Source organism: Chiloscyllium plagiosum, chromosome 6, assembly GCF_004010195.1.
Source record: "Chiloscyllium plagiosum isolate BGI_BamShark_2017 chromosome 6, ASM401019v2, whole genome shotgun sequence".
In the NCBI taxonomy this organism is placed as follows: domain Eukaryota; kingdom Metazoa; phylum Chordata; class Chondrichthyes; order Orectolobiformes; family Hemiscylliidae; genus Chiloscyllium; species Chiloscyllium plagiosum.
Window position 1 is genome coordinate 62880834 of NC_057715.1, and position 26362 is coordinate 62907195.

The 26362-nt window shown below is 39.1% G+C and overlaps 1 protein-coding gene across 2 annotated transcripts in view; it reads right to left on the reverse strand.

The window, feature by feature from the left end:
* The window catches only part of LOC122550628 (ubiquitin carboxyl-terminal hydrolase 35-like), a 92704-nt gene that overhangs the window by 32240 nt on the left and 34102 nt on the right, over positions 1-26362 (reverse strand). For both annotated transcript variants that reach the window (XM_043691674.1, XM_043691673.1), the window contains exons 4-7: positions 25596-25725; positions 24883-24984; positions 8401-8559; positions 7141-7334 (exon numbers count right to left, since the gene is read on the reverse strand). In XM_043691674.1, coding sequence (XP_043547609.1) covers positions 7141-7334; positions 8401-8559; positions 24883-24984; positions 25596-25725 — 585 coding nt within the window. The remainder of the gene's footprint in view (positions 1-7140; positions 7335-8400; positions 8560-24882; positions 24985-25595; positions 25726-26362) is intronic.

Here is a 26362-nt window from a genome sequence, read left to right on the forward strand (position 1 = left end):
TAGAGAAGACTGCAGCATATGAAGTCTGACCACTTTATGAACGGTCTGTTCGATAATAACAAACCGAAAGAACTGAAGATGCTGGAAATCAGAATCAAAAACAGAACTGAAGGAGGGTCACTGGACACAAAATATTAACTCTGATTTCTCCCCACAGATGTTGCCAGACTTGCTGAGCTTTTCCAGCAATTTCTGATTTTGTTTCTTTTCAATAATAAGTTGGCCAAATGGGGCAACAAGAAATAATGAAGGAACTTGACAATCCTCAGGCTGCTGAAAATCATCTGTACAAAGGCTTTTTTTGAAAACTTTTATTCAAATGAATTATAAAATAAAACAAAAACATTATAAGGCAACATGGATGAAATGCCCATGAGCTCTGACATGCCCAGCAACAGAACTGTGGAATGGCAAGGTTCAAAAACAATTCTACTGAATCACAAGACATGAGAAGCCAACATTTATAGTGGTTCTACCCTACACAGCCAAAAGAATTAAACTAAAACCTAATACAATTTTCAGAAGTAAAAACCATACCAAAAATCAAACACACTGCAGCAGTTCTGACTACAATAGTCGGATGGATGAAGATAAACAGAAGTTATGGATGGATAATGTATGAAACAGGCACCCTGATGGCCTATGTAAAGAATGCAACTTGTTAGGGTGGGAGGTGTTCAAATCCATATAACTAATGGCTGCTTACGAAGAAATACCACACAGACTGCAGTTATCCAAAATCTTGTTTGAAAGTTAGCATTAACATGCTGATAGTAAAATTTGTGTTCAGTCATTAATTACCCTGAGCTTGGCAAAAATAATTTTCCCCATCTTGCATGCTGAATGAAAAGTAGGCATTTTTAACAAAACTTTTCCATTCATTTGTTTCTTGGATGCTTTCTTGGTCCAATAGTCTTTGGATACATGCCTCATCAAGCTATTCAAGGATCATGTTCACAGCAGATGGAATAAATGGATCAAAGTTGGTTTGTTGTGAGGAACACTAAGTTAACATGAATTACAAGTAATGATACTTATTTTGCATTTCAAAGTAGTTGCGATCCATACCATCAATTCTTGTTTTATATCTTGAGTATTAGTCAATCCCATTTATCAAGCAACTTCTTTGGAGGCTTCATAGGCTGACTTATACATTGACATCTATGGTAGATGGTTCAGAGGTGAAGCGAAAGAAAAATAAGAAAAGCAAAAATAGACAATAGATTAGCAACTAAAACAAAAAGCCAATAAAAGGGTGGTAAGAGAAGCAGAAAACAAAAAAGGGGTTTACTTATGATGCCCTGGGAATGGCTGAAGTACTAAATTAGTACTTTGCTTCGGTCTTTACCAAGGAAGAATATACTGCTTATGAAAGAGTGAAACAGCAGGTAACTAAAATACTGAATGGGTTATTTTTAACAACAAGAGTTTAGTTAAGTTAGATGTACTGAAAATTTATAAATTGCCAGGACAGAATAAGATGCATCTAAGGATATGGAGGGAAGCAAGGGTGGAAATTGTTGAGGGATTAGCCATAATATTCCAATCCTCCTTAGATACTATAGTAGTACTATAGGATTGGAGAATTGCAAGACTTCACCTTAAAATTTAAAAAAAAGTGAGGATAAGCCAGAGCAACCACAAGCCAAATCAGTCTTCTTTTTTCTCCTTATTCATTTACAAGATGTAAGCATAATTTACAAGATGCATTTTTGCTGATCCCTAATTCCCCAGAGGAAAGTTATGAGTCAACCTCACTGCTGTTGGTCTAGAGTCACATATAGGCCAGACCAGGAGAGGATGGCAATTTCCTTCCCTAAAAGGCATCAGGTGAATCAAATGTGATTTTTTTGCGCTATAATTAACAATGGTTTCACAATCATCATTAGATTCCAGAATTTCTTTAATTCAAACTCCACCATTTGTCAAGGCAGGATTCAAACTCAGTCTGCAGAACATTACCTGGGTCACTGGATTAATAAGTCTCGTCAAGTCTAAGGTGTTAATATATATCAAGAACAGGAGGCATCCTAACACTGACCTATTACCTCCCCAGTTTAACCTCACTGATAGGGAAGTTGTTATGAACAATAATTTAAGACAGAATTAATAAGGATTTGGGAAACGTAGGTCAATTAAAGAAAGTGAAAACAGATTTGCTCAGAGCACATTATGCTTAACTAACTTGCTCAAATTTGTAGATGCACTAACAAGGGACAGAAGCAAAAATGATAGCAATGTTTCAGAGGCATGTAGACAGACCTACGAACAAGCAGGGAATAAAGGTATACTGTTATGTGAGGGTAATGTGGTTGATGTAGCATATCTGGATTTCCAAGTCATTTGCGAAAATGATGCACTATAGACTTCTAAGCAAAGGTGAAGTCCATAGAATAAAAAAAACTGGCCAAACTGATATGAAATTGGATGATTGATATCAGAACGATGAGAAGCAAGCATGTTTTGGACTGAAGGAATGTCTAAACTGGGGTTTCCGAGGGGTCACTGATAGGACACTTCTGATTTTTGATATAAATTTATTAGCACCTTAGACTTTAGTACCTCGGGCACAAATTCAAAATCTGCCAATGATGCTAAACTTGGAAGTATTGCAAACAGTGAAGAGAACAGTATTAAACTTCAAAAGGAAATGGGCAAGTCACATGCAGATAGAACAATGCAGAGAAGTGTCAAGCAATTCATTTTTTATGCAGAACAGGAGAGGCAATACAAAGTAGAAAGTACAATTCTAAAATAGGTGTAGGAGCACAGTGGAGTGCAGGTATATATGCATCATTCACTGAAGGATTAAGAGAGCAGTTAACAAACATACAGGATTATGTTTTCTTTAATAAATAGGGGGTCTGCAGTAACAAAGCAAGGAAGTTATGATAAAACAGAAAAATGCAGGAAACACTTAACAAATTAAGCAGACCACATGCAGAATTACTAGGAGATGACAAGAAAATGATATCAAGCGAAATACTCATTGGGACAGCTGGGACAGACATAATGGGCCAAATGGCTACCATCTGTAATTATTGTGCAATCCATGCAAAGAGAAACAGAATTCATGTCTCAAGCCTGTAACTTTTCACCTACATAAACTAAGGAGGGCAAGAATAGACTCCATGCAGGCACTGATAGCAATATCGTTTATTTGGAGTAAGTGAGGCTAGTTAAAGAGGAAATTGTGCACATGGAAGGTTTTGAGTTATAAAGAAAGGCTGGATAAGTTGGGTCTTTTTTCACTGGAACATAGTAGGTTGAGGGGCAACCTTATAGAAGATTTTAAAATAACGAGGGGCATATATAGAGTTAATGGTGGTTGTCTTTTTCCTAGCGGGGGGGGGGGTGATTTCAAGACAGGGGGCATATTTTTAAGGTGAAAGCAGAAAGATTTAAAAAAGACATGGGGGCAATTGTTTTTATACACATGGGGTGGTTTGCGTGTGGAATGAACTTCCTGATGAAGTGCGGAGTAGATACAGTTACAATGTTTAAAAGACATTTAGATAAGTACATGAATTGGAAAGGTTTGGAGGGATGTGAGCCAGGAGCAGGCAGGTGAACAAGTTTAGTGTGGAATGGACTGGTTGGACCAAAGGGGCTGTTTCTGTACTGCATGACTCAAGACTCTATAATAAAGTTCAGCCAGATGGAAGAGTGTTGTGGCAGAAAGAAACTGATTATTTCTTCGTTGTAAAGTGAACCAAACAGCCCTCAGACTTGCTGAGTATGCAGACAAAAATATTGGACATCCATGGTAAAGAGATGGCTGGGACCATAAAATAAGAAGTTAGGATAAACTTGAATGTAACATAGGTTTAGCCTCACCTTGAGTACTGCACAGCTCTGGGAGGCTCACTTTAGGAAGAAAGCAATTACATTAAAGAAGGTGCAGAAAAGATTCAGAAGTATAACTCTAGTCATAAGAAACTTCAGTTATACATAGATTGGAGAAACTTGGGTTACTTCTTGGGCAAGAGAAAATAAAGATATTTGTTGGAGGTATACACAACCATCAGGAATTTGGACAGTAGATGAAAAGAAACAGTTCCCAGTGCTGAAAAGATAGAGAACCAGAGGATAGCATCTTAAGGTGATTAGCAAATAAGCAGCAATGACTATTTTTGTGTACTGACTGGATACTGCTTGAGAGTATGATGGAGAAAGTTTCAACGGTGACTTTCAAAAGGGAATTGGATCATTACCTGAAGAGGAGAATAAATTTCAGTATTACACAGAGTAGCAAGGGGTGAATTTACCTTGTGTAGAGTTGCCACAGATACTTCAAGCTAAATGCATCCTTTTGTGTTATAATCACAAACATTGAACAGGAGTCAGCTATTTGATCCCGTGAACCACAAATCCATATTCCTGGCTACCACTGATGCCCTTTTACTCTCTTGGATATCAACAATCTATCTTAAAAATTTAAAAAAACTATTCAGGAAGAGAACATTTTCTTCCAAAGGCCAATGACCCTTTTTTTTTGACCCATAATTTTTAAACAACAACCTGTTGTTTGAGATTTTCCCACAAGAGAAAACATTCTCTCCACAACCAGCCTGTCAGACCTCTAAATGTCTTCTATGCTTCAATGAAATTTCCTCTTGTTCTGTCAACTCTAACGGACATAAGCCAAGCATAATAAACCTTCCCTCACAAGACAATTAGCCCATTCCAGAACCTTCTCTAAATTACTTAAAACACATTTATATCCTTTCCTAAATAAAGGCGGTCAATAGGACAGTACTCCAGATCAAGTCTCACTCATGACTTTTACAAATGAAACATAACCTCCCAACTTTTGCATTCAAGTCTCTTTAAAAGAAGTGATAGCATTCTATTAACTTTTCCATTTACTAGCTGTGTCTGCATCTTTTGGAATTCATACAAAACGACAATCATATCTTGTTGCATTTCAAAGCACTAATCATTTCACACTTCTACAATTAATCACCAAAATTATCCCAATTTCCTCCCTCAGCCCTCCTCCAGCACCTCAATTTCCTTTGGACATCTCATCTTCGGATACTGCACTCCCTCTCTTAAAATCTTAATTTTTATAGACACATCCTTTGTCCTCTCCACCATTCATCCTATGAGTTTATCCTCATCCTCACTGTTTTCCATTTCCATCTCAACTCACTTTGCCCTAAATCCCGATTTAATCAACCTCTTAACCTCTCCCATCATATACTCTGTATTTTCCACAGCTAAGCTTATATATCTTGTTTCATTTATTCCTTCTTAGAAGCCCATCTCCTGCACTCTTAATCCTATTCCTACTAAACAGAGGACCACTTAACACTTCTTCCTGACTTAGAAGTGTTCAGACATTGTAAATAATTAACTTTCCTTTATAAAATCAATATCATGAACCCAATCTCACCATTGGTGAAACTGCTGCTCTTCCAACCTTCCTTTCCTCTTGAAAGTTTCTGAATGCATTGGTACCCCTCTATTCTATGCTCATGTTCATGTTGACTTAAACAACATATAAATCTCTTCACAACACAAACCGCCCTATCAAAGTAACAAGTGAAATGAGCAATTATGACACACAATCGCCCCTCTTTCTCCAACCAGTTATATCGCACAATTCTTCCCCAAGGCCTCTACTAACCTTCTCACCCCTTGCTTGGTTTCATTCATTTCTATCCAATCTCAGCTACACTGACCAAAGCAATGACTTTTCTTCTTACCCATTATATATGGAGACCCCAAATGCAACCCCATGGCAACATCAAATTTTCCATGCATACAATCATGACACAGCTCTTCCTCTGCACTGTTTCAGTAAGCCATCTACTATTCATGATTCAAACTGCTGGTCAGTATCCAGTCTTGGACGAGATCAGTTTTCCTCTAGTTTGATACCAGAAAGGCTAAAAGTATCATCTTCAGCTTCCCATCACAAACTCTAGATCCTCACCACTAATTTCTTACCCCTCCATGGTCACTGTTTGATGCTAAAGCAGACAGTTAACCTGCAAGCTTGCATTGTTCTCTGCCCTCCTGGTCAGCCAAACAGGATGACTTCTGTTTTTTGCCAGTGAACAGTCTTAAAAAGTTGATCAACTCTACCCAAATATTTCATCATCACAGAAGGTAAATATAGGAGAAGCAAACTGTAATAGTATAAATAAATATCTCTCTATATTGCAAATACATATTAAAGAATGTCACACAACTATCAGCACTGTTGGTAAACTACTTCGCTTACAAGAAAACTTTTCAAATTGAGGTTAATCTAATGACAGCAAAACAGAAATGGTGAAATAATTTCTGAAAAATACTTTATGTAATGTCTTATTCCTTCAGAAACACCCAATTAATTACTTTTTAATTCCAATCATGGTTATGTCAGCATAAAGGAGGATGGAAGTGTATTGATCAAACATTTTAAGGATATTATAGCAAACTACTTTTTGATTTTGAAAAAAATTACCCATCTGCTAAGTTGGACACTATAGCATAGAGACTGCTTGGTGACATTTGCTGAAATGTACATTAAACATCTTCTTTCAATGACAAAAAAAAACAAATTTTACCTCAACAAACTTGACAGATTCCACTTGTATGTCACTACTTGATTACTGATTTTGGAACTTCATACATGCATTATTTGCCATGCTTCTCCAGAGTACAACCACAGCAGTTTAGAATTAAATGAATGGGTATAAAAAGCATAAAGAAACATGTTGTTGTATATAGTCCAAACAAACAGAAGTTCAAGTCCCAGAAGAGGCTCACTTACCACCACTTGGGAACAAACTTTCAAATGCTTTACTGAATCTTTTAATCGAGGGCTCAAGCATGGTGGAAAAGGAAGCAGAGCATGACCTGCCTCATTTAAAACATATCTCTTTCAGAATGGGCAATCTGCAACTAGATAGCACTGAAGTGCAAATTGTTACGTCCAGATTGCTTCAACTTCTGAACTGAAGGTTTTTTGCAGGTGGCATGGGAGAAATCTGTTGGTGCACAGGATTGTTTTCCAAATGTGGCCTAACACCCAAATTTCTTATGCATCTGCATGTGTAATTTAAACACCTAAAGCATACTAATGGTCATCATTAGAAATAACATTCAGTCAAAGTTATCTATGTCGCAGGTGCTTCAGATACCTACTCAGAAGCCATGAAAAGGGCCTGAATGACACTGTTCATGTAACAGGTATTGCCTAGGTTGGCCAGCCCTACTCTTCCAGTCTCTGATTTGGTTGCAAGTCTTGGATACAAAGGTCCCAATGCATTCTTCTGTGATGTCCAAGCATTTTGATTGAGCAGATACTTTATTTTCTCCTCATTTGGAATTGGAAAGACCTAAAACAGAGGCATACATTTTATCTTGTTACATTGAAGAGATGCACAAAATCATATGATTTTATTCAAGGCAAATCTTTTGCAGTATTCCACTTCCAATACAACTATAGATTCTCAGCAATTATCTGGCAATGAAACAAAGTCAATCTCATTGAAACTGCTATTTAAAACTATGGCAGCTTACTCCAGAGAAGTCAAACCTCCCTGTTTTAAAAACAAATTTCACAAACGGAAAACCGATATTTAAGAAAACATTTAGGCACATCCTGTCCAGTAACAAAAGACAATGAGATTGCAGTAAAATTGGATAAATATTGAACAAAGTCCCTAGTAATAATCAATTCTGGGATTGACGAGTGGATACAGAGCTAGGAATATAGTTTAAAAACAAAGGCGCTTTTCAGTTAAGGCAGAGATGGATTCCTAGTCTCAGAATTTCATTACTCTTTGGAATTCTCTTTCTCAGAGAGAAATGGAGGGTGGATCAATAATTACGTTCAGAGATGAGCTGGGAAGAGTTTTGACCTACAATAAGTCAAGGGTAATAGTAGACAGGCACAAAGAGGAAATTAGATAATTGAATACAGTAAACTCATACCATCTGCTGGCTTAGACAGCAGATGTCACTTCCTGTAATTAACCAATCTAATTTCTTGGACAAAATATTATTGTGATTGTCGGCCTTAGACAGAGGAGACCGATGCACCATTAATCAAGATACAGCTAGAAAAGATGCATTTTAAGTGTGGCATATTGACAGACATAATACTGGTCACAGTAAAGAAACCTTAAAGATTTAAATAACTGCATACCTAAAATGTTTGGTTGTATTAAATATTTTGATTTCAAAAGTACCTCTTATGAAATATCACAGACTGGAAACATTAATGCTGTTGCACTTTTTCTACAGATCCTGACAGACCTGCTAAATATTTCCAGAATTTTCTCACTTGTTTCAGATTTCCAGCATGCAATATTTTGCTTTTAATGTTGCAATATTACCATTGATAATACTATTTGACCATGTTATTCAACAAAAATGAATTGTCAAAATCTTACCATTTACCTTTAGTACTTCTATGACAGGTTCGTATAGGTCAGGAAAACCCGAAAATCGAAAGATCATGCAGTGCACCAATTCAGATAATTGTTGAAGACAGCATGTACCAGAGTTAGATCCCTCTTTAGACAGTGACACAACTAATTTGGGGATATCAGAGACAAGCTGTGGAACAACATGATATGAATGACTATAAGTATGTTTCAAAGCCATAGATAAACAAAATACTTGATTGCAAAACTATTTTCATAAATTAACCGTCCATTTGGTACAGAATACACACGTGAAAGTTATGATTCAGAGGAGCTGGTATTGGACTAGGATGAACGAAGTTAAAAATCACAACACCAGGTTATAGTCCAACAGGTTTATCTGGAAGCACTAGCTTTCAAAGTGCTGTTAATCAGGTGGTTGTCAGAAAGTTGTTGGTTAATAAGTAAGGAGGAGAAAGGTTATCAAGGGTAGATGGGAATGTGGAGTAATCAGATAAACCATGATCCTATTGAATGGTGGAGCAGGCTCAAAGGGCCCATTGGCTTTCTCTTCCTTCTAATCTGTATGTCCATATGTCTACAACTCATTTCAGTAAGAACTATGACAGTTACTTACGTGACAGAATCACCTACATTCAACACAGAATTCAGCCCACTGACAGCTTCCATAATTTTAGCTGGTAAATTACATAAATAAAAATGAAATAACACGGCTTATTTTATTAAAGTACTCTCCTGGATTCTAACAGAAAATTATAAGCACACTTCTCAAAATCTTGCATACTGTTAAAGTCGAAGAATTATGGCAGATGTGCATTCCGAACAGAAAGGCGTATGTAACAGATGTAGTATCTGCAAATTATCAGCTTCTAAGCAGACAAGACTCCAATACCAGAAGCTTACAATCCATTAAATTAATTCATGGACGTTAACTTGACAACAGTGGTGCTCGCTCTACATTTACCCTCTCTTCTTAAAGCAGAAAAACAGTATTTATTGTCCATCCCTTGTTGCCTTTGAGAAAATAGTGCTGAGCTGCCTTTTAGAACTGCTGCAAACCATTTGCTGTAGGTAGATGCACAATGCCATTACGGCAGGAGTTACAGGATTTTGACCCAGTTGACACTGAATCAATGACAACTTATTCCCAAATCAGGATGGTGAGTGGCTTCGAGGGGAATTTGCAAGTGATGTTCCCACATATTTGCTGTCCTTGCCTTTCTGGATCATTGTGACCATGGGTGGGGAAGGTGCTGCCTAAGGAGCTTTGGTAAATTTCTGCAGTGCATCTTGTAGTTAGCACATTCTGATGCTACTGAGCATCAACGACGTAGGAAGTGAAAGTTTGTGAATGTGCTGCCAATCAAGTGAACAGTTTTGTCCTTGGTGTTAAGCTTCTTGAATGTTGTTGGAGCTGCACTCATCCATACAAGTGGAGTTAATACCATCTCGCACTCCTGTTATTTGCCTTGTAGCTCAGGAAATCAGAAGGTGAGTTATTTGCTGCAGGATTCCTAATATCTGACCAACTCTTGTAGCCACAGTATTTATATGGACATGCTAGTTCTGTTACTGCTCAATGGTGAGCCCCACGTTATTAAATGGGGAATTCAGTGATGGTTATGCTACTGAATGTCAAGGGTGATGGCCAGATTCTCTCAAAGGAAACTGTTATTGCCTGGCATTGTGTAATACAAATGCTACTTGGCACTTGTTTGCCCAAACCTGAATATTAACCAAGTCATGCTGTAGTTGGTCACGGATTGCATCAGTATCGGAGTCATCGCGAGTGGTGCTAAAAATGTATCATTCTGCCCACTTCTGACCTGATGATGGAGGGAAGATCATTGATTAAGTAGTTGAAGATATTTGGGCATGGGACACTACCCTGAGGAACTCCTTCAGAGATGCCTTGAAGCAGAGATGTCAGACCTCCAACAACAAAAACTATTTTCCTTTGTACCAGGTGTGACTCCCACCAGCAGAGTGCTTTCTCCAGTTCTTTCACTATTTTGTAGGGATTCCTTAATGTTATGTTCAGCCACTGTCACCTTAGGTCTATAATTCTGCTCATGTGCATGTTTGAATTAAGGTGTAATGAGGTCAGGAGTCGACTGGCCCTTGCAAACCCAACTGAGTATCAGTGAGGAGGTTACTGCTAAACAAGTTCTGACAAAAGTTAAGGAAAGCTGCGCACATGCACCTCAACAGTAGAGAAGCCATTTGCCTAAAGTTAAGGCTCAGGACAACTGTTACAAGTTCACAGCAACACTTAGCCATGAATCATGATTGCTGACCCAGAAATGAAATTTAGCAGCTGCTTGTCATTTTTGACTTGTAATCATGCATAAAAAGCTGCTAGTTTATTACTTCACAAATGTGAGTCTCCCAGCAAAGCCAGCACTTGGACCTCATACCCAAATGCCCTTGAAAAGGTAACTAGCTACTTTACTGAACTACTGCCATCCATTTATTGTAGATACACCAACAGCTACATTAGGAAGTTTCAGGATTTCAACAATGAGGAAATAGTGAAATACTGAAGGAAATCTTGCACGTGGCAGTGTGCCAATGTATCTCCCACCCTTGCCCTGCCAGATGGTAGAGGTTGTGAGTTTGGGAGATATTGTTGAACAAACTTTGGTGAGTTGTAAAGTATACCTTATATATAGTATACTATGCATTAGTGCTGGAGGGTGTGACATTGGGAACTAGGATCAGGAATAAGCCAACTGGAAGCTCTCGCCAGCTCTGCAATCAAATGAGTCCACGACAGAACTGATTACCCCACATTAGTGCTTCCAATAAGCTTTCACCTTGTTCATCAAGAAACTCTAAGTATTCAAAGGTTCCCTTTCTCAAAACGATGGTGGAAGCAGAGCTCCAAAGACTCAAGATGCTCAAAGAAAATTATCCTTATTTCTGTCTTCAAGAGACCCCTTGTTCTTACTTCTCCATGAGGAAGCATTCCTTCCAAAACCAGCCTGTCAAGATACCTCAAAATCTTATTTTTCAAACCAGTCATCTATTACGACTCTAAATTCCAGCACATCTAAGTCTTGCCTGTCCAATCGTTTCTCAAACAACAACCTTCTCTCATTACATTCTTTCTTAAACAAGGAGACTAATACTATGCACTGTCCTCCTGACATTGGTCTCACCAATGCCCTGTATAACTTGAGCATTACTTTACTACTTTTGTATTTAATCCCCTCATAACATATTTCAAGATTCTATTAGCTTTCCTAATTATTTGCTATATCTGAATATTAACCTTTTGAGAGTCATGCACTGAGACAATCTTCTCTGCACCTTCTCACCATTAAGACGTCAAAATGGACAATTTCATATTTTGCCTGCATTATACTTCATATGACACGTGTCTATTTACATTACCCAGTTATATCCTTTTGTAACCTCATTTCCTCTCCACAAATTGTGTTCCTATTCACCTTTGAGATACCTTAAAATTTAGCAATGGTAGCTACAATCCCTTCATTCAAATCATTCATGTGAAATATAAAAAGGTAAGGCCTACAGTACAATTCTCACTGCCTCAGGAAAGCAACATAATCAACCTACTGCGAATCCTCTTGCAAGGATGCCTTCCTTGAAGAAGCTCTCCTGCTCCCTCTACAAGCATCTCAGTGAGTCCCTCTCTCACTGCACCCCCCAGGTCATCTTCTCTGCCCTAAAGCTCTTCAGCCAGCTTTCTCATTTCCCCTCCCCCCACCTTTTCTCAGTCCCAACCCTCAGACTCAGCACCGCCTTCTTGACCTGCAATCTTCTTCCCGACCTCTCCGCCCACACCCCCTCTTCCGCCTATCACCCTCACCTTAACCTCCTTCCACCTAATGTATTCCCAACTCCCCTCCCCCAAGTCCCTCCTCCTTACCTTTTATCTTAGCCTGCTTGGCACACCCTCCTCATTCCTGAAGAAGGGCTTATGCCCGAAACGTCGATTCTCCTAATCCTTTGATGCTGCCTGACCTGCTGCGCTTTTCCAGCAATACATTTTTAAGCTAACATAATCAAAGACCCCTCCCAACCCCGTTATACTCTCTGCCACCCTCTTCCATTGGACAGAAGGTCCAAAAGTTTGAAAATACGTACCAACTGATTCAAGAACAGCTTCTTCCCTGCTGTTATCAGACTTATGAACAGACCTCTCATACATTAGAGTTGATCTTTCTCTGTACCTTCTTTGTAGCCTTAACTCTATATCCTGCATTCTGTTCTGTTACCCTAATGTGCTTATGTAAGGTATGATTTGTCTGGTTAGCACACAAACCGATACATTTCAATGTATCTCAGTATTCATGACAATAATAAATCAAAAAGACAAAATCAACTAGAAAATATCCCATTTATGCTTAGTGTTTCCTGTTTGGTAGCCAATCTTCTACCAAGAAGAATGTGTTATCCCCTACACAATTAATTTCTCAATAATCTTTAGTGTGGCATATTATCAAATACCTTCTAGCAATCTCAAGTATGATACATGTTACTTCTCCAAGGAGAACTCTATGCTGATTCTGCCTGATTACTCTGAACTTTTAGAAGTGCCCTGTCTAATGTCTTTGTTACTAGCTTCTAACATCGGTCATAGGGAAGATGTTAATTTAAGCGGTCTGCATCTTCCTGCTTTTGAATAAAGCAGTCACATTTACTATAATCCAATTTAGTGGAATATTCTCTAAATCTAGAGAAGTATGGAAAGTTTAAAAGCAATGCATTAACTACGTCACTAATCATTTTTTTTTTTAAAAAGAGCCGAGAAATATCCATTAGGATCCAGTCACCTGTCAACTCAAAGCCCAACAATTTACTCAATACCATTTCTCTAGTGATGGTCATTTACTAGAATTCCTCCCTCCCTTCCACTTCCTGAAATATAGCTATTCCTGGGATATCACTTTTATTGTCTATAGTGGTGTAAAACATTGTTCAATTCATCGGTCATCTCCTTTTATTTCAGTGTCAACTTGCAAACTCACTTTCTGAAGGGCCAGAGCTCACTAAAATTTTTAACATCAAAATCTATTAAATCTCTTAGTGTTGTTGTTTCTATTTTACAGTTTTCAAAGTAACTTTCTCTCCTACTGTATTTTATCTTGGCTATTTCTTCAGGCATTTGAAGCTGCTTTTTATTTTCTGTTCAATCTATTAAGGCTATATTATTCCACATGCCTAGCCAGACCGCTTTTGGCTTCTAGTTTTGAAAACTTAGGTCATCCTTCCCTGTTGTGCTAAAACATAATTCATTAACACAGTCAGAAGTCACACAACACAAGATTATAGTCCAACAGGTTTATTTGACATTAGCTTTTAGAGCACTCCTCCTTTGGCAGGTGAAGTGGAGAAGCACACAGGCACAGAATTTACGTGCAGAGGTGTAATGGCAAGATGCCAGCATACCAGCATTTAGATAAAAACCTTTTGATTTGTCCTTTTAATATTAAACATTTAGCTAGAGGGATTCACTGATGGTAACACGACTGACTATCAAATCAGTTGGTGAGATTTTCTCTTGGAGATGGCCATTGCCTGTGTAAAGTGCCACATGTCAACCCACTCTGAATGCTAAGTCTCACTGCAAATGAATACAGGATGCTTCAATATCAGGAGTCACAAATGGTACTGAAAACTCTGCCAACATCTGCAGTCCTACTTCTATCTTTATGGAAGGAAGGCTATTGATGAAGATAGCTGGATCCAGAGTGAGGAGCTCATGCCATGACTTGATGTGGAGATGACTGACATTCAATCAATTCAATCCTTTGTACTAGATCCAACTCCTGAACACCTGCATCATCATCTTCGCTTTACCCCACCAAAGATACCCAGTGACTTCAGATTTTGCTACTGAGGTTCCTTGATGTCGCACAATCAAGTTTTGCCTTGATGTGAAAAGCAGTCATTCTCACCACACACACTACATAGGCAAGGTGATGGCCTATTGGTATTATCACTTGACTATTAATCCAGAGACCCAATTCTGGGAATGGAAGTTCAAATCCCACCATTGCAGTCAGTGCAGATGGTGGGATTTGAATTCAACTTTTTGAAAAAATCTGGAATTAAGAATCTATTGATGATCATGAAATCATCATCGAGTTCACTAATGTTCTTCAGCAAAGGAAATCTGCCATCCTCAGCTGGTCTGGCCAACGTGCAACTCCAAACCCATAGCAATGCAGCGGACTCTTTATTACCCTCAGAAATGGCCTAGCAAGCCATTCAGTTATACCAAACACTATAAAGTCACAAAGAAGTGAAACCGAACAGATCATCTGGCATTGACCTAGGCACCGGAAAAGACAACATCAGAAACAACTCTGTCAATCCCGCAAAGTCCTCTTCACTCACATCTGAGGTCTAGAGCCAAAATTAGGTGATCTGTCTCACAGATTAATCAAGCAACAGCCTGACATTGTAAGGTATAATTCCTCGAGTATTACAATGTCCCAGATACCACCATCACCATCTCTGGATATGTCCTGCCTCACTGGCAGGACAGACCTAGTAGAGGTGATGGCATAGTGGCAGTCAGGAAGGAGTTGCCCTGGGAGTCCTCAACCTTGAAATCATGGGATCTGGAGACAAGGTCTACCACCAAGAGTGGTTTGGGAGCGGTACTATTGATCAAGCTGGTCAGGACCTAAAGGACATATCTGCTAGACTGGGTCTGCAGCATGTGGTGAGGGAACCAAAAGGGAAAAACATACTTGACCTCATCTTTACTAATCTGCCAGCTGCAGAAGCATCTGTCCAAGAGAGTATTTGTAAGAGTGACCACCTTGCGGAGATAAAGTCCCACCTTCATATTGAGAATAACCTCCATCGTATTGCGTGGCAACATCACCTTGTTAATGGGGTAGACTTTGAACAGATCTAGCAATTCAAGACTGGGCAGCCATGAGGTGCTGTGGGCCATCAATAGCAGCAGAATTGTAGTTCAGCACAATCTGCAACCTCTTGGCCAGGCATATCCCTCACTCAACCATGAATTAATTCTGATTCAAAGAAGAGGGCAGGAGGGCAAGCCAGGAGCAGCACCAAGCATATCTGAAGATAAGGTGTCCACCTGGTGAAGCCACCAAACACTACAGCAAGCATGCCAAACAGTATAATCAACAAGTGATAAACAGAGACAAGCAATCCCACAACCTACGGATCAGATCTAAGCTCTGCAATCCGACCACATCCAGTTAGGAATGGTGGCGGATGATTAAACAACTCACTGAAGGTTGCGGCTTTACAAATATCCTGATCCTCAAATGACTGGGGAACCCAGCACACCAGTGCAAAAGGCTGAAACTTTCACAGCAATCTTCAGTCAGAAGTGCCAAGTAGATGATCCATCTCAGCCTCCTCCAGAGGTCTGCAGCATTACAGATACCAGTCTTCAGCCAATTCAATTCACTCCACGTGATATCAAAAAACAGTTGGAGGCATTGGATACTGCAAAGGTTACAGGCCCTGACAACATTCTGGCAATAGTCCTGTAGACTTGTGCTCCAGAACTTGTCACTCCCCTAGCCAGCTCTTCCAGTACAGTTACAACACTGGTATGTACCCAACAATGTCGAGTACATAAAAAGCAGGACAAATCCAACCTGGCCAATTACTGCCCCAACAGTCTACTTTCGATCATCAAAGTGATGGAAAGTATCAACAGTGCTATCAAGCAGCACCTTCTCAGCAATAACCTGTTCAGTGATGCCCAGTTTGGGTTCTGCCAAGGCCACCCAGCTCCTGACCTCATTACAGCCTTGGTTCAAACATGGGAAAAGAGCTAAATCCCAGAGGTGAGGTGAGAGTGCCAGCCCTTGACGTCAAGGAGCCCTAGCAAAACTGGAATCAGTGGGTCATACCTGACACATAGGAGGATAGTCATGATTGTTGGAGGTCAGTCATCGCAGTTCCAAGACATCTCTGCAGGAGTTCCTCAGGGAAGTCTCCTAGACCTCAGCATCATCAGCTGCTTCAGCAATGACCTTCCCTCTAATAAGGTCCAAGTGGGGATGTTTGCCGATGATTGCCCAGTGTTCTGTACCATTCACAACTCTTCAGACACTGAAGCAGTCAATGTCCAAATGCAACAAGATCTGGACAATATCCAGACTTGGGCTGACAAGTGGCAAGTAACATTCATGCCACACAATTGCCAGGATATAACCATCACCAATAAGAGACAGTCTAAGGTGTTACCATCACTGAATATCTCACTATCAACATCCTGAATGCTACCATTGATCAGAAGCTCAACTGGAGTCACCACATAAATGCAGTGGCTACAAGAACTGGTCAGAGGCTAAGAATAGTGAGTAATTCAACTTTGTGACTCCTGAAAGCATGTGCACTATCTACATAACCCAAGACAGGAATATGATGGACAACTACTCCATGGGTAGTACACTTGTCTAGATGAGTGCCGCCCCAATAACAATCAAGAAGCTTGACACCATTCAGGACAAAGGAGCCTGCTTCATTGGCACTGAATCAAGCATCCACTCCCTCCATCACCAACTCTCAGTAGCAGCAGTGTGTACTATGTACAAGATGTACTGCACAAATTCATCAAGATCCAAAGACTGCGCCTTCCAAACCACAGCCACTTCCATCTAGAAAGAAGGCAGCACTATATGGGAACATCACCACCTTCAAGTTCCGCTCCAAGCCAGTCATTATCCTGATTTGGAAATATATTGTCATTCCTTCACTTCCATTGGGTCAAAATCCTGAAATTCCCTCTCTAATGGCATCGTGGGTCAACCCACAGCAGGTGGATTGCAGTGGTTCAAGGTGGCAGCTCCCACCATCTCCTCAATGGCAACTAGGGATGGGCAATAAATGCTGACAAGCCAGCAACACCACATCCCACAAAATGAATAAATAAAAATCATGCCTAACCCACAAGGGAGTTATTGTTGAAGGACCCGCTTTTGTGGCAGTAACTATAGAAAAACTACATTTTTGCTATTCAACTCAAGGAAGTGGTTTGTCAGATAATTTGTTCTTTCAAGTTTTCATTATTCAACAGACAATTCCCCATGTGTCTCCTTGTGTGCGGTGTTGTAACTATATTTCACTACCTAAAAGAATTGTAACTGAACTTTTACATACTATTTCACTGGGACAGCAAAATAAAGTCTTAATCCCTATCAGTGGCCTTGAGCTTCACCTGGTTCTGCAGATGTAACATCACAATTCATGTAAAATCAGCCAAATCAGTGTCTAAAGACAACAGAACTTTAACATTATTAATTTAAAGACAAATCTAGTTTGTGTAATCTTTTGTAAATGTTTAAAATCTTTTTCTTCAAAAAAAAACTAGAAACTGTTACAATCCCAGTTTATATTAATACTGGCAAAGTGAAATCCTAGAGTGAAATGTGGTTTGTAAGATCCTAACTTCATTTGTTCTTTGAGGATGTTACTTACTGAATATATTTACAATATGCTCATATGCTTTAAAACAAGAAAATGTTTATTAAACAAGATTTAGTGAATTTATTAAACAAGACGTGAGATATCTTTTTCAGAAAGTTTGGATTTCAATCTAGCAGCACGTGTGCTAGTTTTTCTTTGTGCAAGCGAACCAAGATTTTAACCCAGCTTGTGTCAAGAGAGCAGATGACTAGAGGCCTATTGGAAGAAAAGTGGAAGTTTGGGTTTTTATATCAAGAAAAAAAAATTAGCAATTAGCTAAGCAGAAGCTAGGTTAACAAGATTTTTTTTTTACATGTAGTTAAAAGCTTCTGACTTTAGTTTGGAGAAGACCTGACTGCGGTCAGATGAAAGTATAGCTTTTTCACCTCCAGTCGCACAAACAGGGAGATGGTTAGAGTAAATAAGGGAATAAATTACCTCGGTGCAAGTCATATAGTTTAAGAAAACTTCTTGACTAGGAGTATTCTGTTGGAACTCTGAAGTTTATTAAAGGAAGTCTAAGCTTACAGGTGTGTGAATGGTCAAGGGATAAGGTTTTGCTGCTCACAGGGCTGGAACTGAGAAGTAATAGTTGTCAGAGATTTGACAGGGAAGAAATCTGGACTTTAAGTAAATGTAAAGCATGTGTGTCAGGGAATAGATAGATCTTTGTTTTGCTTGATATTTGAAATCTTTTAAACTGTTCTCTATGCCAATAGCTTGGTTTCTTTTTGCTTTATGTAATAAACTTCCATTTTATTCTTAAAACAGAATCTGCAACCTGGTATCATTATGTTTCCATTTAATTTTAAATTAAGAAAGCAGTAAATTTTGATCTATCATGCATATTACAATCTGGGATTTGCCTTGTGCAGCAGTTATATCAGCTGAGATTATGAAGGGGAGAAAAATCATATTATACGCGACAAAATGTTCAGAAAGATTTAAATTATATACATCAGAAAACGATTCAAGTTTATACTTTCCTTTCTACCCCAGCCAGTTTCTTAGAAACCCCCAAAACCTCCGTAAACATTTATGATTATATTTACACAGAGGCCCCTTGCTTGTATGGTTTTAATGGCTTCCTTTCAATAAATTTCTGGGCAATCACTTGATGCTCTCTCTCTCCATTTGATGCCAATATATTGAAATAAATTGTAAACTAAACTCACGATTAGAAAGCAAACCCAAGAGTTCCGAAAACTCAGATGCGCAGCTACCCTCCTCCAGTCTGTGGTTCTTCAACACAAATTAATTTTTTTCTGGATTATTTAGTCGGTGTGTTACTAAACTCATGTGGTAAGGGCACAGCAGGTTTTTATTTTATTTACCTTTTTTCAAAAAATGCAGGGATCTGATAAACATTCCCTCTTCAATTGAAGGTTATAAACCTCATTAAAATTCCTGAAAATAAAATAGACTTCTCAGCATCACAGATCTGAGCTTTATAATCAAACTCAAAAAAAAATGACAGTCTTCCATTTCTTGAAACACACAACATAGCAGAAGTTTAACTTTAAAGTCATACATGATTCTTAAAGCATATCCTACTCAGAAAACTGGCCATGTCCACAGATTAATTCAAACAGCACAGCAAGTTTCTAATATTTGTACCTATTTGAGTCAGAGATACTAAATATTAAGCTTATTTGCCTCGAGGACATGAAAAGCTCCATTCAAAAACATGAGAAACATTTCATTTTTTGAATTCACTAAGCAACAGACTACTGTACAAATTAAGAGAGCAAACAGATCTGACATTTTTAGTTATTTTAAATGAAATCAAATTTACTTAAGAGGTAGACTAGAGAGATTAATTAAAGTGCTCATATTTTATGAAACCTATTTTCAATTTCAGTAGTCAAACTCCCACACGATGAAGGTCTTTTGCCCGAAACATTGATTTTCCTGCTCCTCGGATGCTGCCTGACCTGCTGTGCTTTTCCAGCACCACTCTAATCTAGACTCTGATCTCCAGCATTTGCAGTCCTCACATTTGCCTAGTTGATCTTCAGAGGGTCAGTGTGGACTTGATGAGAGGAATAGTCTGCTTCCACACTGTAGGGATTCTATGATTCTATTAATTACCAGAACTTGGTTTTAAGCTTTTTTAAAAATTACACCCATATCGATTGCTCAACTTCACTAATTCATAGCATATTCTTTGTTTAGTGTTACTAAAGTTTGTTTGTTTGTGTGCCAGTAAACACACACTCAGAATTTATGGAACATCAACGGGAGAACAAGTGCACAATATCTGCAAGATGCACAGAAACTCACCAAGCCTCCTTCAACAGCCACTGCACTGTCACCTAGAAGGACAAGGATAGCAGATACATGGGGATTATGCACCATCACCTGCAAATTCGCCTCCACGTCACACACCATTCCATCTGGGGAATTTAGGATCCTTGTCACTGGTAGAAATGCCATTCTAATAGCACTCAGTGTATCAAAAAGCAATAAAGGAATGGGAAACAAACGTTGGGTCTAGCCAGTGACATCCATGTTCCATGACTTCAATTTCTCCTAAAGTGGAATCTCTAGCCAGAGGTTACTATTTATTTTCAAGATTTCTTATTTTAGGACAAATTTTTTGTCAATGACAAGGCTTTAACACTCTCACAATATTCTTCCATGTCACTATCATAGGAAAATAAGTTAACCTTAGAAAATATAGGTCAAATCTGCAGTAAACGGTTCATAATAATCTTGCAACATATTTCATTGCTTCTTTCCATCTAATATAAGATGGAACACAAATTAACCATAGGATTAGATACAGTGGTTAGTGAAAGCCCTTTTCCTCAGATGGTGATAGCTAGTATGAGGGGACATAGCTATAAATTGAGGGGTGATAGATATCGGAAAGATGTCAGAGGTAGTTTCTTTATTCAGAGAATAGTAAAGGTGTGGAACACACTGCCTGCAATTGTAGTAGACTCACCAACTTTAAGGGCATTTAAGTGGTAATTGGATAAACATATGGATGAAAATGGAATAGTGTAGGATAGATAGGCTTCAGATTATCGCGTTGACCTGTGGAACCATCGAGGGCCGAAGGGCCTGTACTGCACTGCAATGTTCTATGTTCTACTGTGGACGAGGCAAATTTGTACCTACAACGCTTAGCGATCTGACAAAACCTAACTTTTTTTGGTGCAAGCACATGTGTCTGTGTGTAAGGGAAGGAGGGGTGCTCTTCAAAGTAGCGTCCAGAAACAATTCTGAATTGCTATAAAAGAGTGTTTTCTTTCCTCAGCAAGTGAACCAGTTTTAGTGCCAAATTGTACAACAAGGGTGGGGAGTTCTAAACTAGGGGCAATATTTTGAAGGCGAGAGGAGGAAGGTTTAAAACGATCAGAGAAGGAACTCTTTCACACGAAGAGTGGTTTGTATGTGGAATGAAGTGCCAGAAGAAGTGGTAGATGCAGGTACAGTTACACCATTTAAAAGACATTTGGACAAGTACATATATAGGAAAGGTTTGCCGGGGTATGTACCAAACACAAACATTGAACACAGAACATAGAAACGTACAGCACAGAACAGGCCCTTCAGCCCACGATGCTGTGCTGAGGATTATTCCTAACCTAAAATAAAATAACCTAACATATACACCCCTCAACTCACTGCTATCCTTGTGCATGTCCAGCAGTTGCTTAAATGTCCCGAATGACTCTGCTTCCACCATCACCACCGCTGGCAACGCATTCTATGCATTCACAACTCTGTGTAAAGAACCTACCTCTAACGTCTCCTCTATACCTTCCTCCTAATATCTTAAAACTAGGAACCCTTGTGCCGGTCAATCTTGTCCTTGGGAAATGTCTCTAGCTACTGACCATGTCCATGCCTCTCATTACCTGATATACCTCGATCAGGTCTCCTCTCTCTTCTTCCTTCTCTCCAGAGAGAAGAGTCCGAGGTTAGTCAACCTCTCTTTGTAAGACAAGCCCTCCAGACGAGGCAACATCCTGGTAAACCTTCTTTGCACCCTCTCCAAAGCCTGTGTATCATTCCTATAAGAAGGCAACCAGAACTGGACGCAATATCCCAAGTGTGGTCTCACCGGGGTCTTGTGGAGCTGCAGCAAAACCTCGTGGCTCAAACTCAATCCCCCTCTTAATGAAAGCCAAAACACCATATGCTTTCCTAACAACCCTATCCACTTGGATGGCCACTTTGAGGGATCTATGTACTTGAACACCAAGATCCTTCTGTTCCTCCACACTGCCAAGAATCCTGTCATTAATCCTATATTCAGCATTCACGTTCGACCTTCCAAAATGCATCACTTCACATTTATCCAGGGTGAACTCCATCTGCCACTTCTCAGCCCAGCTCTGCATCCTGTTGATGTCGCACTGCAACCTGCAATAGTCCTCGATACTATCAATGCCACCTCCAACCTTTGTGTCATCTGCAAATTTACTAACTCACCCCTCAACCTCCTCATCCAAATCATTTATACAAACTGCAAAGAGCAGAGGCCCAAGAACAGTGTCCTGCAGGACACCACTCAACACTGACCTCCAGGCAGAATAAATTCCATCTACAACCACTCCCTGCCTTCTGTCAGCCAACCAATTCTGAATCCAGACAGTCAAATCTCCCTGTATCCCATACCTCCTGACTTTATGAATGAGCCTACCATAGGGAACCTTATCAAATGCCTTGCTGAGGCCCGCATCCACCACTCAACCTTTGTCGACCTGTCTCGTCACCTGCTCAAAGAACTCAATATTGTGAGGCATGACCTGCCCCTCACAAAGTCATGCTGACTGCCTTTAATCATGCAATGCTTTGTCAAATAGTCATAAATCCTAACCCTCTTTCCAAAACCTTGCTGACCACAGACACAAGACTGACTAGTCTGTAATTGCCATGGAGTTCCCTACTCCTCTTCTTGAAAAGAGAAACAACATTTGCCTCCTTCCAATCCTCTGATATGGCTTCTGTGGAGATTGAGGAAGCAAAGGTCTTTGCCAGCGGCTTAGCAACCTCCTTTCTCGCTTCCTGGAGCAGCCTGGGATAAATCTGGTCTTGCCCTGAGGACTTACCAATCTTAGTATTTGCCAAAATTTCCAGCACATCAACTTCATCAATCTTGATATGTTCAAGCCTGTTTCCCAGCTCCTCTAAGTTCTCATTCACAACAAGGTCTCTTTCCTTAGTGAAAACCAAAGCAAAAAACTCATTTAGGACTTCCTCTATCTGCTCAGACTCATGCACAAGTTCCCTCCATTATCACTGATCAGCCCTAACTTCTCCCTGATCATTCTCTTATGAGTAAAATGCCTTTGGGTTCTCCCTAATCCTTCCTGCCAAGCCTTTTTCGTGGCCCCTCCTGGCTCTCCTCAGTCCATTTCTGAGTAGGTAAGCCTGTAATCCTCTAAAGCTGTGCTAGATCCTTGCTTCCACCTTATGTAAGCTGCCTTCTTCCTTTTGACGAGAAGCTCCTTTGCTCTCGTCATCCAAGGCTCCTTAATCTTACTCCTTCTTGCCTGTTTCATAACATCATCACAACAACTGCACCTTAAAGAGTCTCCACATGTCTGTTGTGCTCCCAATCTGTACTTCCCAATGCCTGTCTGAGAGCATCATAATTTCCTTTTCCCCAATTAAATATCTTCCCTTGGTAACTGCTTCTTTCCCTCTCCAATGCTATGGTAAATGTGTGGTAATTGTGGTCACTGTCACCAAAGTGTCCTCCTAACGCAAGATCTGACACCTGTCTTGGCTCATTGCTGAGCACCAAATCCAAAATGGTCTCTCCCCTACTCAGTATGTAGACGGGCTGACTAAGAAAACACTCCTGGACACACCTGACAAAAACGGCTCCATCCAAACCATCTGCACTTAGGAGGTTCCAATCGATATTGGGAAAGTTGAAGTCACCCATAAAAACAACCCTGCTACATCTGGATTTTTCCAAAATCTGTTGGCCTGTGAGTTCTTTAATCTCCCTACTGCTATTAGGGACTAGTTTAATTTGGCAAACTTGGTCAGCATGGACAAGTTTGACCAAAGGGTCTGCTTCCATGCTGTATGACTCTAAGTTCATGCTTACCAAAGTTAATTTTTTTTTCCTGTTTTAGTGTCATTCATGACAGAGACAATATATCAATCTAACATTGCAGTGTTCCCTACAACATAGTTTCCCACAGGATATTTAGCTGGCTCCTCTTCTTATCACTTTAGTTTCTGTTCTAAGCTTGCGCTGAAGCCCTGGGACTTATTCAGCTGCTAGAACTGCATAGAACCCAATTAATCTGAAGACAGGAATGTATATTGCTTTTTTATCTTAAACATGTATTTACATATATTGTACTGTAGGGCTCCCCAAAATTGGGTTCAGGACACCAAGCTTGTGAGCTTAAATTAGGTGGTCACAAGCTCAAAGACAGTAAACCCATTGTGGAGATCTGACAAGCATTCTAATAGCTTTGCTTTCATTTCAGTACGCCTTTGCTTTCAAGGCTCTCCTTACCACCAAACTTTCTCAGTACTAAGCTGTCACAACTTTCAAGCCTCAAAAAGAGGTTACAATGGTGGAAAAATAACTGTAGTTTTGAAAAAGTACAGCAATCTCATGAAGCCCATGTTCAAATGTAACAAATTTTGGACAATATTCAGGCTTGGGCTGACAATTCGCAAGCAACACATGCCACAACCAATACAAGGCAATGACCATCTCCAATTTGGGACAATCTAACCACCACTCTTGACATTCATTCCACCACTTTCAATATCGTGGGGGTTACCATTGATCAAAAACTCAACTGGTCTCACCGTATAAATATAGTTGTTACAAGATTAGGTCAGAAAATCTGAAGTGTGGTTTTAACATGGATTCCTTTATGATTCAAATTTCAAGAGCACACTGCAACTTAGAGGACTTATTGTGTCTATCAAAATGGTGCCATTAATGCTTATACAATTGTAAAATCAACAAGATGTTTATAGTGCTGATACAAAAGGTTCTGGTTCATGGTGAAAACTACTTTCATACTGCCTATCTGTTCTCACTTTCCAGAGGAAGGATTATACGTACAATGTGGAAAGCTTCTGGTGAATGTTGGAAACTAAGTAGCATGTATTTCAACACTTCCAGAGCTCCTGCTCTTACAATTGGATAAAATAATCTGGAGAAAACCTGGAAAATATTTAAAAAAATACATCAATGGATGGTCTAAAGACAGACAAAACAACTTGCACATATATAATACAGGAGGTCCTAAATTGATTCACAGCCAAGGAAGTACTTTTAACATAATGACACTATCTCACACAGGATATGCTGGAGCTAATAAACACTAAAAAGTCACAATGCAAAATATATATATTTATAAATTGATCCAGATGCAAAATTGCAACTATTAAGTAGGCAGAGTATTAAGCAAAAACCCAACTCCAGTATTTTATAATTTGCTTTTCTGCTTTTCAGTCACCCTTAATCCTTTGTGATTTGTTACAGATTGGAACTACTGTGCACCATTTATGTTCAGGGTTATGTTAAATGCTGCATTTCAATTTAGATGTTAATTATTATAGCAGTAGTGAAATTAAAGCAAAGAAAAATCTACCAGCACAACTACAAACTATTAGTTGCAGCAACAACCATTGATCTACAAGAATGTATTGACATTTCATTTTTTGGCACTTTAACCTCGATTCAAAACTAAGTATTTTGAATAATCCATGACATGAATATTTTATAATTTACTTCAAATAATTTCAGAATCAGTCCAATAAGGTGACACTGACCTGTTCAATTTTTGCAAGTGTGACTTCAATCAAAATGCTGAATTTTTTCACAGCTGCTAAACCTTTCAATAAGCCAATAATCCACTTGTCTATGTTTCGGGCTAATGGCCATGAAAGCCAATCAACCATGCTGCAAATTTTTTAAAAAAGTGACACTGTTATTAATTGAAAATAACCCTTAAAAAGTCTTTATAAATCAAAGGAAGCGTTATACGAGAAATGTTTTAAAAATATATCTTGACTTAAACCTAGGATACAATGCATCTCACAAAAAAAAATGTGAAATAAACTCATTTACAAGTTATTGTACACTTTAAAAGTCAGTAATATATAACAAAAACAAAGAAATTAAACCAAGTGTCGAGTGGAATAAACGCCCATGACAACCCAAGAATGGGCAGAATTAAGTTAAGTATTGAACAGTCTATTCTAAAAAAACTCTGCATAACGAATAGGTTACCACAATTAAAAATCAAGGTAATACCTCAAACTGCAGATGAAGCATTGAAGAAAATGAGATAATCATGAAGCAAGCACATGAGGGAGAATTCCACTTTTGAGTTTCTAGTGAAGAATGAAGGTTCAGTTATGGGATGGTTAAAAAGTTTTCATTTTAACTTAATGGAGATGTAGGAAAGATGTTGTGCATCTGAAGACTAAGAAGAGCAAAAGAAAAATATACAGCTACAATGATCATTGTTACAGCAGCAAAAGAATGGGAATACTGTTAGAGATAGATAATAGTGCTGGCGCATAAATTCAGAGCT